Source organism: Vigna umbellata, chromosome 5 (genome assembly GCF_029865625.1).
Source record: "Vigna umbellata cultivar VRB3 chromosome 5, Vumbellata_1.0, whole genome shotgun sequence".
NCBI lineage: Eukaryota > Viridiplantae > Streptophyta > Magnoliopsida > Fabales > Fabaceae > Vigna > Vigna umbellata.
Genome location: NC_142169.1, coordinates 26,414,069 through 26,430,675, shown reverse-complemented (window position 1 = coordinate 26,430,675; position 16,607 = coordinate 26,414,069). Strand labels below are relative to the sequence as shown.

Here is a 16,607-nt window from a genome sequence, read left to right as displayed (position 1 = left end):
GGGCATTATATGGCATTGCTAATCATGTGTTCATGTTTGACTTCTTCTTATGGTTGTCTTGTTCCTTTCATGTATGTCAAGGTCAACTTTAAGAATGTTGGACATCATAATTAACAAATTCTGGATGCCGCTTTCAACCTAAAGAACTCTCTTTGCGGTTCTAGAATTGTTTATAAGGCCTGCAATGGACCATCACAACTAGAATAATTAATATTATTATTATTGTTTTTAGTAATATAAATTACCACATATTTTAAGGTATTGTTCACATTAGATATTAGAATTTTATTACGGTTTTATAAGCATTTAAAAAAGAATTAAACAGTTTTAAGTTTCAATTTTTAAATGAGGTAAGACTATTAAATGTGATAATGATATAAGTTTTCCATCTAAAGAAAATAACTGATATTCTGGAGTAAGAAAAATTATTATTATATATATATATATATATATATATATATATATATATATAGGGGTTTGCTAACGCGCGTACACCTGTTTTTCAGTTGGTACATTTTAGCAATGTGTACCGGATTTTAGTAGACAAAAATACCCTTATATATCATGGATTCTAAGTTTTAAGGTTAAGGGTATTTTAATAATTTTCATTCTCAAAACTTAAAAAAAAAAAAAAAAATCCAAACCCTTACTCACCTCTCTCATTCCTCTCAATCCTTTCTCTTTCATCTCTCTCACTCCAACCTTTTTCTCTGTCATACATACTGTAGCCCCAATTGAAAAAATCAGAAACACTTGCCTTTAAACAATTTGCCTTTGTAAAGAGTTGAGTCATTGACATATTCACCTTCAGGCAAAGGTTCATTCAAGATCTCTTCAATTTCACCATCTTCACTAATTTCTCTAATTTCATCATCTGCATATGTTGAATCATCATCTCTAAAAAAATCCTCCAGGCCAATTACCAATTCTTTCGAATGTCATTATGGTTGTGAAAATTAGATAAAATTATATACGACAAAAATTATAAAATGAAAACTCATTATAAAGTCATTTTTTGTAAGAAATTGTTTAACAACGAGTGTTTCTGGTTTTTTCCAGGCCAATTACCAATTCCTCTGATGTCATTATGCTTGTGAAAATTAGATAAAATTATATAAGACAAAAATTATAAAATAAAAACTCATTATAAAATCATTTTTTGTAAGAAATTGTTTAACAACAAGTATTTCTGATGTTTTCCAGGTCAATTACCAATTCCTTTATGCTTCTGAAAATTGGATAAAATTAGATGAGACAAAAATTATAAGATCAAAACTCATTATAAAATCATTTTTTTGTAAGATTGTTTAAGGGCAAGTGTTTTTTTCAATTGGGGCTAGAGTAGGGTGTTTCTGATTTTTTTTTTTCAATTGGGACTACAATAGGGATGACAGAGAAAATATTGGAGTGAGAAAGATGAAAGAGAAAGGGTTGAGAGGAATGAGAGAGGTGAATAGGGTTTGGGGGGTTTCTTTTTTTTTTTTTTTTAGTTTTGAGAATGAAAATTATTAAAATACCCTTAACCTTAAAACTTAGAATGCATAGTATATAAGGATATTTTTGTCTACTAAAACCCAGTACACATTGCTAAAATGTACCAACTGAAAAACAGACGTACGCGCGTTAGCAAACCCCATATATATATATATATATATATATATATATATTTCCTTGCATAAAAAAATGGTGTATGATGAATGTTTTTTATTAAAAATAATCCATGTATTCCTATGTATAAATTAAACATTAAATGTTTGGTTAGGGTAGTCCACTGGAAGATGAAGATTCGTGGTTGATGAATGCACGTATTCACGACCACTACTATTGTAAACACGAGAAGACATAAACATGTGTTCATAAATAAATGTGGTTTTCAAGTTTCTTTCTCGAACCCCAAAATAAGAAATAAGAAAATTAAAATTCAATCACTTGGACTAAATCAAATACTCATAATTTTTTTTTTATCATTCTCGAGCTTCTTGAGAAGTCTCAGTTAGGTTCTCAATTATTTTTTCTCTCAATTAAGTTTTTATTTTTGAAAAATTAAAATAATAAGGTCTCTCAGTTCTATACTAACACCGTTAAAAGAGATATCAAGTGTCATTGATTTTTAAATTTTTTTAAATATTTTTATTTAAATAAAATAAAATAAAAATGTCACGTGTCAAACTGATATTGTGTCACGTGTCACTGTTAGGTCATATGTCATTGCATTAGTCTCAGTTTGGTTCTTGTATTTTTATTTTGTCTCAATTTCGTCCCTTTATTTTTATTTTGTCTCAATTTAGTCCTAATTTTAAAAATTAAACAATTTTGTTATATTTTTAACAAGATTAATATTTTTATTAAATATTTTAAACAATATTAAGTTTGTTTATATTTTTATTTAATTAATTATATAAATGTTAATTATGTTCATTAAATATACCTATAAGAGTTAAAAGAAAACAATGATATAACATAGTGGTGTGAATTTTCGAAATAATTTAGCTCATTGAACAAATTATTGATGTGAAAATTCACTTTTTCTTAAATAAAAAATTGGAGAAAGTTTTTTCCAAAACGATAATTAAAAGGTAGTTTCTTCTTGATCTTCAATAGAAACTTTCTCCATGAAAAATGCAATGATATGATGACACGTGACACTGTCAGTGCCATGTCATACTATCATTGCCACATGCCACAATATCAGTTTAATACGTGACGTTTATTTTATTTTTAAAAGAAATTAAAAATAAAAAAAAATAATTAAAAAATTCAAAAAAACTCGAAACTGACATGTGATACCTTCTTTAACGATGTTAGTAAGAAACTAATAATAAATACTTAATTGCTTTAATTTTTCGAAAATAAAGGTCCAATTGAAAAAAATAATTAAAAACTAATTGAGACTTCTTAGCAAAATTAAGATCTCGAAAATGATTAAACTTTTTTATTTATTTTTCATATGAAGTTTTGTTTCCTCTCTTTTACGAATAAAATTATAGTTATGGCCACAATTAAAGGCATTATTAGTTGACACGTGTCACTTTTGACGTGTTTATCTGTAATAATGTGTAGATTTGTCGGGAGTGATTAGTGGAGTGAGTGAGCTTAACCTAATAATTTATGGGAAAGTGATTGTGACGACTTTTTCTCATTTCAGCGTCTTCTCTCGATTTGCGACCCTATAGGACAGTTTGACGGAGTTAATTTATTTTAATTTACTTTAATTTTGTTATTTATATATCAGAACGGAGCCTATACCTTTTTATTCTGTTAAAGTATCACGTTTTTTGAATCAGTCTGAGAATATTAAATGATTAAAGTGTAATTAATTTTTTTCTTTAATCTGTACGAAATATTATTTTCTTCTTCATATCTACGATAATGGAGATGATATTTTATTTCTGTGTTACAGTATTGTATGGTTGTTTTTTTTTATTATTGTATAAATGTTGTATAAGTAAAATTATAAGTGCAAAAGTTATTTTCCTGTTTAAAGAAGAAATAGGAGAGGGAAAAAAAATGAAAAATACGTAAAATAACTGAAAATAAGTAAAAGTAAATCGTATTTAGTTATAAAGAAATAAAACAATTTATTGTAAAAATTAATTGTCACTCATAATAATTTAATTAAAACATAATTTTATAATTAATTTAATAAAGATATATTAGTACTAAAAAGGTTAGTAGTATTTCTTGAGAAAAGACCTAATGCAAGAGTTTTACCTGCTTGGATTAAAATGATGATGCATTCAATTTTAATAGAATGAGAATAATCTTATTCTTAAAATTCTCATTCAATACATCTCTTAAAAATCGCTTAATATAGTATTTACCTTTAAAAATAACTACATTCATATCAATCACGTATACATATCAAATAACATTCTAAGAGTCAATTTTGACAAAAAAAAAAAAGCCTAAACTTTTATTTTATACAAAAAAGACGTTTGAAAAAACTCCAAGCTCCACACACATTCAATATTTTATTTTATACTTGCTCCGTAGGTAAATCATCTATAAGTTTTTGAAATTAAATGTTTCATTTTTGTCCAACAATTGGTTAGCTCATTAATAAATTTACATAATTTAAAAAATTATATTTATATATTAGACAATCGATTAGGTGCAATTTTAAAAAATGTTATAATTTAGTTGAAAAATATCTTCAAATAGAATCAATTGATCAAAATGATATATCTAGGTCAAACCAATAACTCAACCATATAAACTTCTCAATATCATATTTCTTAAGGAAAAAAAAAATCAATCACAATTTAGTTACACCAATCAAATCCACATGTTATATTTTTTACAACACAAACTCTGATGACAACATTTCTACTATCCACTCATTCGATCAAACACTACCATAAAATAACAAATTTTCCTTACCTGAACTAAGTTTGACTTATATATTCCTAAAGTTCTAATTCTCACAAATACTCTATCTAAAAATAAATCAAATTAATTATTTAAACATATCTTAATAATCACTTACAAACATTCATCTTAAACTCTTTTATGCCGCATGTAATCGAAAAAATATTACATACATGCAAAATGAAATTATTTTTGCAGCATCCCATTCTGTCCTGTTACCATTCCAAACGGTAGAATAAAACAAAATGAACTATTTTTTTCTTGTTCTATATTCTTTCTCCTAGATTTCCTCTCTTTGAAGATGACGGAGAAACATTTTACAATTCCTTTACGAGTCAAATGTAATCAAGTGTTAACTATTTTTATAAACCCAGCTCTAACGTTTTCGCGGTGAAAAATTCTTCCACTGTTGAATCAAAATTTACTTTTGAATCAAAATTTCCATTTAAAAATGAGTCCAAGAGAGTCTGTTGAATCATGTCTTCAATCCCAACAGCACAACTACTGATATACAGTCATTAATATTTCAATAATTACAATTATTATTAACTGAACCAGTATTAATTACAACTACCACCCAATAATTCATTTTAAAAAGTAATTAACCGGCTATTTATTTTTCATTTCTATCAATCATCACTTGTTAATTAAATTTATAGAGGTAATAATAAAATAATAAAATTAGTAAAGATAGTAAATAGTTTTGGGGAAACCGACACGTGACGGGAGGTGTGTGTTAGAGGAACATACGAAGGCACCGACACGCGACAGTTGCTACCAGCGCACGTTGTTGATCTCCAAACTCTCCATTTCTTCAAACTCTGAACTTTTTTTTTTCCTTTTCATCTCAATCCGCCACAGATATCTTCCGATATGCATTCCTCAATCCTCTGATTTCATCCACATTCACATTCCTTATCCTCCGTAGGGTTTCGATGAGCTGCCGGAGTTCCATCGGAATCGGATTCGGAGTCCAATGAGACGGCGCCCCGTGGCGGCCATTCTCCCTGACGAGATGGAGAAACCCTCCGCCAGGAACCCTAATTCCCGCATCTGCTTCCTGGCAACACTCTCCGCATTCTTCTGGTTCCTCCTCCTCTACTTCCACTTCGCCGTTCTCGGAAACCAATCCCCCAAACTAACCCCTATCACCGTCACCTTTCAGCAACCTCGCAAAAGCCTCGGCTCCCAAACCCTAATCGAAGCCCCTCCGCCACCCTCCTTTCCCTTCGCACGTGCCCTCCAGACCGCCCTCAACAAGTCCGACAGGTGTGGAGGCCGCTACATCTACGTCCACGACCTCCCCTCCCGCTTCAACGAGGACATGTTGAAGAAGTGCAGAACGCTTTCCCTTTGGACCAACATGTGCAAGTTCACCACCAACGCCGGCCTCGGCCCCCCCTTGGAAAACGTTAAGGGCGTCTTCTCCGACACCGGCTGGTACGCTACCAATCAGTTCGTCGTTGACGTCATCTTCAGCAACCGGATGAAACAGTACGACTGCCTCACCCAGGACCCTTCCCTTGCCGCTGCATTTTTCGTCCCCTTCTACGCCGGCTTCGACATCGCCCGCTACCTCTGGGGCTATAACATATCCGTCAGAGACTCTGCGTCGCTTGATCTCGTTGATTGGCTTGTGAGGAGGCCCGAGTGGAAGATCATGAACGGGAGGGACCATTTTCTCGTGGCGGGGAGGATCACGTGGGATTTTAGAAGACTCAGTGAGGACGAATCGGATTGGGGGAACAAGCTTTTGTTTCTACCTGCGGCGCGGAACATGTCCATGCTTGTGGTGGAGTCGAGTCCCTGGAATGCGAATGATTTTGGGATTCCTTATCCCACCTATTTTCACCCTGCTAAGGATGATGATGTCTTCATCTGGCAGGAGAGGATGCGGAGGTTGGAGAGGAAGTGGTTGTTTTCTTTCGCCGGGGCTCCGCGTCCGGATAACCCGAAATCGATTCGGGGGCAGATTATTGATCAGTGTAAGAGATCCAAGGTGGGTAAGTTGTTGGAGTGTGATTTTGGTGAGAGTAAGTGTCATTCCCCGAGCAGCATAATGCAGATGTTTCAAGGGTCACTTTTCTGCCTTCAGCCTCAAGGGGATTCCTATACCCGACGATCTGCTTTTGATTCAATGCTAGCTGGGTGTATACCTGTGTTTTTTCATCCGGGTTCGGCTTACACTCAATACACTTGGCACCTTCCCAAGAATTATAGTAAGTACTCGGTGTTCATTCCGGAGGACGATATTCGGAAGAGGAATGTCAGTATAGAAGAGAGGCTTAGACAGATTCCCGAGGAGGAAGTCAGGATCATGAGAGAGGAGGTCATTAGTTTGATCCCTAGATTGGTGTACGCGGATCCTCGATCCAAACTTGAGACTCTTAAGGATGCGTTTGATGTTTCGGTGCAGGCTGTGATTGACAAGGTTACCAATTTGAGGAAGGACATCATGGAAGGTCGCACCGATGATAATTTCATTGAGGAGAATAGTTGGAAGTATGCGTTGTTGGATGCGGGACAGCGCGAGGTTGGACCTCATGAATGGGATCCCTTCTTTTCTAAACCCAAGGATGGAAATGCGGATTCCAGTGATTTGTCTTCTGAGGCTGCAAAGAATTCTTGGAAAAATGAGCAAAGGGATACTTCTTGATTCAGGCAGGGGAGGTAAAAATTGCATCTGTAGGTTCTTAGATGTGTTTTATTACTGACTCAAATGGTTTCCCTGAATTAGGGAAGAATTAAAGCTATAAAATAATTGCTGGGTTGTTGCTACGATCTTACTCCAGAGCATGTACCTGAGTTTACTGAGCAGGCTTTCTCGTTGAAAACCACTAGCATGGAGAGATATCGCTGCTTTCTACAGTTTTGTTATATAGATTTTTTTTTCCCTGATATCTGTCATATGTATTTCTAGATGTATTTTCCTAAATTAATAATTTCTTTGTTACTTTATATTTTCTCCCCTTGATTCATATAGGAAATATAAACAAAATTATGTCAATGAGCGGAAGTGTTCAATGAATGATAATATCATTTGGCAGCTGCATTATCAGAGTTGCCTACATTGTTAGTGGCCTTATTTGGATTGTGGTTAATAGATTACTCTATTTTGATAACCGTGAAAAAAAATGTTTTCGGTTGCTATATTTTACCAGTTGTTTATCTATTGTTTTTAGCCAAATGATGCAAACATGTTGGGTGGTATTAATATACTGTTTCAGGCCTTCATCTGTTTGATTGGTTAATTACATGGCCCGATAAAGCATGCATCTAATGAAAACTACGGTTATTTTTTGATTCTGATTTGAAAAACTCCTGTTTCTGATCCCTTATTGTTGTTTTATTCAGAATTAGAAACAAAAATTGGGCGCACAATGAAATCTACTCTTTAATTTAGTTGACAGATGAGAGTATTCTGATTTCCTTAATTGTGAATGTACAAAAAAAAGGAAATTGGCATAGATTTCTCACTGAAATTATCTAGGACTTGGGATTTATACCGTGGTGAATTTACTTGCATGGCATTCCATAGCATTTGGCGTCTTTTTAATTTTAGAAAACTCTGCTAGCTTGTATATGTCTGAATGTCCTTCTCTCTGTTCAGTATGACTGTGCAATGAGGCAAGATAGAAGAGAAGTTGCGGGGAAAGTGATTATAAAAGGCTATGCAAAAAAACTTTATTGCCTATAAAATCACAATCAATAATTTATTTCGTTTGTCTGATCAATAATATAATCGTGTATTTGATGTCAAATGTTTGATTTGGCTCTTTAATATTTGATAAATGAAATTTGAATTCCATTTATTTATTCTTTTATATTCTGTCAAAGATCACAAATAATTTGAAAATTATAGAAAACAATAAAGGTTCTTATTGTGTTAAAATTTTCTACACCAAGAAAAGTGAGACTACCATAGCAGGAGGAAGAGGACTTGAAAATAATGAGTGGATAACAATTCAGTCTTTCTTACTGAAACACTGCTACAAAGGGGATTCTTGTAGGTAGTAAATACGGAAATTTTGATTTGTTCAGGGAACCTGACACTGAAAACAAGGAGAATAACTTTTTGTTGCTTTACTAGTTTCTGGCTTTTTGTTTTGTCAGTGTCTCCACAAGACCCAGGATGTATGTCTGGTATGTGAAGTGAATCAGCTGGATACACATGCAGGTATACACCCAAAGGAGTTGAATGAAAGAAACATGCATGACTCTGTTTTTCAGTTGTGAGCTCTGGCATGGCATGGCATGTACCACACACACTCTTGGCATTTGGCAACACGACATCTGATGTAATGCACGAGGTCACTTCTGCATTAATATCATCCATCTATCTGTTGTTTAGTCTTTTATTATTTAAGCTTATCGATGGTTTTTGAAGCCTTCATATGAGTATTGTTTTCCCGTTTCGTAAACCACAACCAGTCTCTGCATCATGAGGCTTATATTCACATATTCCTCAACCATAGATATCAGGCAGTGTTATGAATCGGATAACCAAATATATACAGTCCATAAATCTTTTACAGAAATATATACGAGGGATTCCGAAAAAGCATGGCTAGCAATATAGATAAAAAATTATAGATAAATAACAAAGAAAATATAAAATATACATTGGGGACACTGGTTAAGAATAATTAACATTAAATTTTACAAAAGTTCGTAAGTAGCTGTGATATTAAGTGAATTCTAATTTTAATAATCATTATTGTCCATTTACTTTATTAACAGGACAAAAATGTTTATAAATGTTATATATTTGATATAAAAAAAATTAAACAATAAATAATAAGTTACCTCTATAAAATGTTGATTGATAGAGCTTGTGAAAAAGATAGATAATACTTTCCTTGGGTTTAAGACATACATATACACATATCACCCAAGTGGATTACATATTTCCAAGCATAAATAAGGCTAAACTTAATTTTTTAAAGCTGAATAATAAAGTTTATTGAAAAAAATAACATTAATTAAATCTGAGTCTAATTATATAGAAAAAGTATATCATTATATAATATATTAATTCATTATTTTAAAGGTTTTGATAGAGAATACGTAGGGTTAACTTTTTATATAATTAAACATTATTCTCTATAAATCCAACAAAATTAACTTTTGCTTCACCATTGTTCAACCACTTCTACCTAATTTTTTCTTCACCTTTGTTCAAAGACTTTTTATTTAGTCTTTGTTCACTTTAGCAATGTCATTGACAAAATATTTATGAATAAAATTTATCGTTGATACTTACAAATAATAAATATTAGTAAATAATAGATTATTTAATATATGTTTATAAATAAGTTAGGGTAATATAATATACATTAAAATTTAAAATTAAAATTTAATTTATATTTTATTAGATTAAACTTAAATAAAAATAAAATAAAATATATATTTTATTAAATTTAATTTAACTAAAATTTAATTTATATTTTATTTTATATTTTTTAATTTTATTTAATTATATATTTTTTTCAAATATTCATAAGTATTGATGGATAATCTAAATACATTTTCAAATCAAGTGACACAGTTCAAATAACTCAATTCAAAATCTAAACATGTATTTCAGAACTCTCAATCTAAATTTTGTCTCTAGATCCAAAAGTATATTCCGGATTATCAAACATATTTTGTGTTCCTGGATGTCCAATCCGGAACAAACACTAACAATAATTGAGTCATCGTGTTCAATCCGGAATAGTCTATATGGATTGATTTTGCTAGATGCTACATGTACTTTGAAGGTGGTTGCCTTGGTTCATCTAACCTGCAATAATTAGTCCACACATTGTTATATATTATTTGGCTGATCGTAGTGGATAATCAATAACTGCATAGACATAGTTTTCTAAAATGTAGTGCAGGAAGCATTCATGGGTGCATATGCATCTTCATCAATTTCAAGATTTGCAGTCATCCATCATTTCTTTTCATCACAAACATCAAATGTTCATATAAAAATGTAGAGCATAGTTGTTGAAAATGATACAATCTTCTTAGTGTAATGTGGACTGCTAGGAAATGAGTCATATGACATTTATCAATAACACTTAATTAATATTTTGATAAATCTATATTCAAAATTAATTTTTGGATACAATCTTGATTCCAAACTTCTTTTTATTGTCCCTTGAGATATTCAACTAGAGTTAACACAACAAAATGAATGTCTATCTTTGAACAAACTGGGCACTCAGACAAAACAATGTTATTTATAGTGAAACTTCAGAATTTATCATACCATTTACGTGCTGTTAGGAGACAGAGATACTAATTAGGGAAGTGGCAGCGCAATAATTTCTTCCTGAAATTTTGAATGTACATTAATTCAGAAGTTATTATATCTCATTTTTCAAATATTTTATAAACTTTTTATATGATGGACCACTAGTAGAGTCCGATTGAGTAAAATAAAAATGAGTGTTTATCGAATACTATATAAGTTGTCATAAATAAGTTGTTTTATAATTGAAAAGAAAATAGGATTAAATTGTTTTATAAAGATTGTAAATTATTTTTATAAGTTATGTCTATGTTGAATAAGAGTTGAAATATGAAAGAGAATAAATAGCGAAATAAGAAAATAATTCAAGTGGATAATTATGCTATATGAATTATATGAATTGGTGAACTTTAATAATGAAATAATTTCAAGTCACTTGTTTGGATATATTAAAAAATTGAAGGAAAATAAACAAGACTACCAAAAACAATGCAAATTCCCTTAAAACTTAGATAACACAGATAAATAAATGGACAATGGCTATAAAGAAACTTGAAAATACAAGTCTTTTCACTCAAATTTTACATCTTTCATGAGTGAAACTATTTATCCTAGACCCTCTTTTTTTTTCTTTCTATTCCACATTTGTTGGAAAAGAATAATAAATACGTATAAATAAAATAATTTTTAAATTGTTAGAGAAAAAAAAAGTAAACTGAATATAGCAATAATATTAAATAATAACTCTTTCCCTCTTTTTTTTCTCACCATTGGGATGAAAGAGGTGAAGCGGTGGACCTACCCACTTATTTTATCTTTCACCTAAACATAAGGATGAATGAAGACAACATATTTTAACAACCTTTTTCTTTTTTCCGTGGATTTTTTTCTACATAGTATAAATAAAAGTGGTAAGAAATGTATACAACTTTATTTTCTTCATTTTATTTTCTTTTCTTTTCGAGTAAACAAAAACAAGTTTATTAGAATAAACCTAAAATCAATTTATGCATATCATATATATTATTTTCACAACATTTTCCAAATACTTGATAAACACGTATAAAACTTAATTAAATTCTTCAACACACGACAGAACAACAACAAGTGGGTTAATTATGTAATCATCCAAGGCAACAAATGCAAAGTAAAAAAAGAGAGGTTAAAGTTAAACCGTCATAGAAAGAAGAGCATGCACTGAAATACACCCAGCACGAGAGACAGAAGAGAAGGAGCCAAATAACAAATCTAAAGCATACAAGTTTAATAAATGAATACAATTTCTATCATTCTCTAATTCTTTTGGGTCCTTTAACTCATAATTTAGTTAGTAAACAGAAGCAATAATACTATTTCTACACTCAATTTTTTTCTTTTTTTTTTATGAGAAATAGAGGAAGAAAAGGAGAATGTGATGTTTTCTTTCTTCCTTCATATGGAAAAAAAGGAAGTGTAAATGAATATAGAAGAGTAATATTTTGGTAAGATGGAATTGAGAGAATTTGAAACAAACGGCTACTTAGTTTTTGTTTTTCCTATTAAAGGGAAGTAAAACATCTCGTGACACTTACTGCGAGCTTTCGGCTCCCGAATTCTCAGTCAAATTCAGTTTGGGAGTTCTCTCTCAACAAAGGATCCTCGTGATGAAGAGCTCTCATATTTCACGAGCTTTCTATCAACAACGCTTACCTTGTCCAGTTTTGAATTCTTCTCAACACCTTCAAATACCCCTCCACGATATCATGCATCACCAACCAACCAACAACAACAACACAACCTCGTACTACAACACCCAATGGAATCCAAATCCAAAATTCAACTCTTTTTCCTCACCCTTTTCCTCTTCACTCTCACCCTCGTCAACGCAGAAACGCTTGGAACTTACATAGTTCAGCTACACCCTCATGGGATCACCAGCTCTGCTTTCACCTCCAAGCTCAAATGGCACCTTTCATTCATCCAGCAAACCCTTTCCTCCGGTGAGGACCCTTCTTCGCGCCTTCTCTACTCTTACCGTTCCGCCATGGACGGTTTTGCAGCTCAGTTAACCGAGTCTGAGCTTGAGTACCTCAAGAACTTGCCCGATGTTATCTCAATTAGGCCTGACAGCATGCTCCCGCTGCAGACCACTTACTCTTACAAGTTCTTGGGACTGAACCCTGCTCGAGAAAATGGTTGGTACCAATCCGGTTTCGGCCGTGGAACCATAATTGGGGTGCTTGATACTGGAGTTTGGCCTGAGAGTCCCAGCTTCAATGATCAAGGAATGCCCCCAGTTCCCAAGAAATGGAAGGGTATATGCCAAGCTGGGAAGGCCTTTAACTCTTCCAATTGTAACAGGAAGCTTATTGGTGCAAGGTACTTCACCAAAGGCCATTCTTCAGTGTCACCTTTTAGAATTCCGGAATATCTCTCTCCAAGAGACTCCTCTGGACATGGCACACACACTTCGTCCACAGCAGGAGGACTGCCTGTGCCTTTGGCGAGTGTGTTTGGTTACGCCTCTGGCGTGGCGAGAGGAATGGCTCCTGGTGCCCACATTGCGGTGTACAAAGTGTGCTGGTTCAATGGCTGCTATAACTCAGACATCATGGCTGCAATGGATGTGGCAATCAGAGATGGGGTGGACATTCTCTCCTTGTCTCTAGGTGGCTTCTCTACGCCTCTATATGATGATAACATTGCCATTGGAAGCTTTAGAGCAATGGAGCATGGGATTTCGGTGATATGTGCGGCAGGAAACAATGGTCCTACGGCAATGTCTGTTGCCAATGAGGCTCCTTGGATTGCCACCATCGGTGCAAGCACACTAGACAGGAAATTCCCAGCCACAGTTCGCATGGGAAATGGACAAATGCTCTATGGAGAGTCCATGTACCCACTGAACCATCCAATGAGCAATGGAAAAGAACTTGAACTGGTTTATCTGTCTGAAGGGGACACCGAGAGTCAATTTTGCCTCAGAGGGTCTCTTCCAAGGGACAAAGTTAAAGGCAAAATGGTGGTCTGCGATCGAGGCGTGAACGGAAGAGCAGAGAAGGGACAAGTGGTCAAGGAGGCTGGTGGCCTTGCTATGATTCTCGCCAACACGGAGATAAACTTGGGAGAGGATTCGGTTGATGTTCATGTCTTGCCTGCAACTTTGATTGGATTTGATGAAGCACTTACCTTGAAAGATTACATAAACTCCACAAGAAGGCCTCTTGCAAGGATTGAATTTGGAGGAACTGTGATAGGGAAGTCTAGAGCTCCAGCAGTGGCAAGATTTTCAGCTAGAGGACCAAGTTATACAAACCCTTCAATCCTCAAACCAGACGTTATAGCTCCAGGAGTGAACATCATTGCTGCATGGCCTCAGAATCTTGGTCCTACAGGCCTTCCAGAAGATTCTAGAAGAGTTAACTTCTCTGTCATGTCTGGCACCTCAATGGCATGCCCTCATGTTAGTGGAATTGCTGCTCTCATTCGCTCGGCTCACCCGAGTTGGAGTCCTGCAGCCATCAAATCTGCAATCATGACAACAGCCGAGGTAACCGACCACACCGGAAGGCCTATTCTTGATGAAAACCAACCAGCAGGAGTTTTTGACATGGGAGCTGGACATGTGAATCCACAGAGAGCATTGAATCCTGGACTTGTGTATGACATTAGGCCAGATGATTATATCATCCACCTTTGCAGCCTTGGATACACAAAGTCAGAAATATTCAGCATCACACACAGAAATGTGAGTTGCAATGGAGTCTTGAAGATGAATAGAGGCTTCAGCCTTAACTATCCCTCATTCTCAGTGATATTTAAGGCTGGGGAGAGGAGAAAGATGTTCATCAGGAGACTAACAAATGTGGGAAATGCAAACTCCATCTACTCAGTGGAGGTTAAGGCACCTGAGGGAGTAAAAGTGATAGTAAAACCCAAGCGGCTTGTATTTAAGCAAGTGAATCAAAGGTTGGCTTACAGGGTATGGTTTATATCGAGAAAAAGGGTTAAAAAAGGTGATGGTTTGGTGACCTATGCAGAAGGGAATTTGACATGGGTACACTCACAAAATGGTTCCAACAGGGTCAGAAGCCCTGTGGCAGTGACTTGGAAGTCAAAGTAGCATGGAGAACAGTAGCAGATTATTAAGTTTCTCTTGTGGAGTAATCATTATGATTATTGGTTCAATAGGTTTATTTATGATTTCAGAATTTATACTGAAGTTGGTGTTACGAGTTTTAGTAGAAAAAACTCGATAGGAATCTTTAAGAGTAAGCCCATTTATAAATGCTAAATAAATTGGTTGTGCCAAGATTTAGTCAAAACTCTCATCTTTACATGTTTTCTGAATCAGAATTAACGTAAAAAATTAACATGACAAAGGGTAGAAGACAGAAGGTATTCCATATTAACTTATTTTTTAATGAACTGCAAACCGTTTGCATCAGAATATCGTTCCATAAATCTCATGAATCTGTCCCAATCCTTTGGAGTCCGCATCACATACTTGGCTTCAATTCCTGAAGGCTTTCCATTGACAAACTTAGCACTCACATCCACAGACTGAAGAACCCCTTCCTCATCAATCATGTATAAACCAGTGATATCGGCAACTTCACGAGATGAATCAAAAACTGAGGGTTGATCGAAGTTGAAGATGGCCATACCATTTGTTCCATCACGTGATGTAGTAAGCTTCACGTCTGGTATTGTCTGTTCATCAGTTCCCCTAATGAACTGTATGGTTGGTTTGGCCATCATCATGGCAGGCAAGTGTTTCGGAGGATTTTGCTTTAGCTTGGATAACCTCAAACGTGGCAGCTTTACAGATTGGCCACTGAATGAAGAGTGTGTGCTACTGTGATGAAAAATCATAGATGGGACTGAAAATACAACATTATCATGTTAGCCACGAACAACATCAGACCATGTAAGCAGAATACTACTTCAAAAGTCCGAAAACATTCAAAATTGTGAATTTTATCAAAGGCATGAATGCATGATGGTACAAACCTACTATTTGTTATGGGCCTAAACCTCTAGCTACACTGAATGGAACGGTAATGAAAAATCCTTTCAAATAAAATGAAGTTAGTGGTGATAGATAAATGTACCTGAAGATGAACGTGATTTGTGAAGAGTTTTGGAGAAGAATGTGAGGGAATGGAAAGAAGCTGCCATTGATGAATTGTGATTATAAATGGAAGAGAGAAGTAGCATTGTGTTGTGTGGGTATTGACAGAACAAAGTACGTATGGTATATGTGTAACAAAGAGAGCCATTCAGTTGATGAAACCAAATTTGGGGTTTTGGAAAATGGTTGTTTTTGTGTGTAGGATAGACAGACACTGTCGCTAGATTCAATGGTTCATATCAGATTCGAATGTGTGGGCATGTTTGAAAAAATATTCTTTCAAAAAATAAGAAAAAAATAAATGTTTTCATTTATAAATTGAAATCAGTCTATATGGGAACTAATTTGTCTAAAATCAATCAGGTTTTAAATTTTAATTTAATTTATGAAAAAAAATCATTTTCTTTTTTTATTTCTTAAAGTATGTATGAAGAAAACAAATCATTATATTTTGTAATTAAACTAGCAGAAAACAGCGTTTATCTGAGTTAAAATTAATATTCATATCAATTTTACTTTTACATATTTATTTAATTAAAATTATACATATTATTATTTTTCATATTTGATTTATAATTTATGATTCGAACAAAAATAAAATTAGAAAAAGAATATAGATTACATAGTTGCATAAAGGAAAAATTTTAAGTGTAATGAAATTGTGGAGTAGTAAATTTTTAGTGGATGAATAGTTTATCATTACTTTTTTTTATATGTAATAAAAAATATAGTTTTGAGGTTTTAAAAATTAATTAAACACAAAAATATGAATATGAAATAAGGTATATTTGCATTTGTGGTTACAAATAATTTATTATTGGTTTTTATAGAGTTAAATATTTTTTTAAAACTATCATATAAAGTTATGTTTTATTTTTAAACTAA

General features: G+C 33.4%; 1 protein-coding gene and 2 pseudogenes across 1 annotated transcript; 2 read left to right on the top strand and 1 right to left on the bottom strand.

Annotated features, from left to right (window-relative positions):
* Nucleotides 1-5,138: 5,138 nt before the first annotated feature.
* LOC124821946 (xyloglucan galactosyltransferase MUR3 pseudogene) lies at nucleotides 5,139-7,436 on the top strand (annotated as a pseudogene).
* A 4,287-nt stretch (nucleotides 7,437-11,723) lies between these two features.
* Nucleotides 11,724-14,722, top strand: LOC148198026 (subtilisin-like protease SBT1.2 pseudogene; annotated as a pseudogene).
* A 124-nt stretch (nucleotides 14,723-14,846) lies between these two features.
* On the bottom strand, nucleotides 14,847-15,860 carry LOC124836137 (photosystem II reaction center PSB28 protein, chloroplastic-like). The gene is made up of 2 exons (XM_047311228.2): nucleotides 15,703-15,860; nucleotides 14,847-15,471 (listed from the first exon to the last, which is right to left on the bottom strand). Exons 1-2 carry the CDS (start codon nucleotides 15,806-15,808, stop codon nucleotides 15,002-15,004), a joined length of 576 nt encoding a protein of 191 aa, XP_047167184.1. The 5' UTR covers nucleotides 15,809-15,860; the 3' UTR covers nucleotides 14,847-15,001.
* Nucleotides 15,861-16,607: the final 747 nt, after the last annotated feature.

Excerpts from the sequence above, each read along its gene's own strand:
- LOC124836137 (XM_047311228.2), bottom strand. The coding sequence starts at position 15,808 with ATGCTACTTCTCTCTTCCATTTATAATCACAATTCATCAATGGCAGCT. Across the intron at positions 15,472-15,702 it reads CAAATCACGTTCATCTTCAG|TCCCATCTATGATTTTTCAT; the intron begins GTACATTTATCT and ends TTGTATTTTCAG.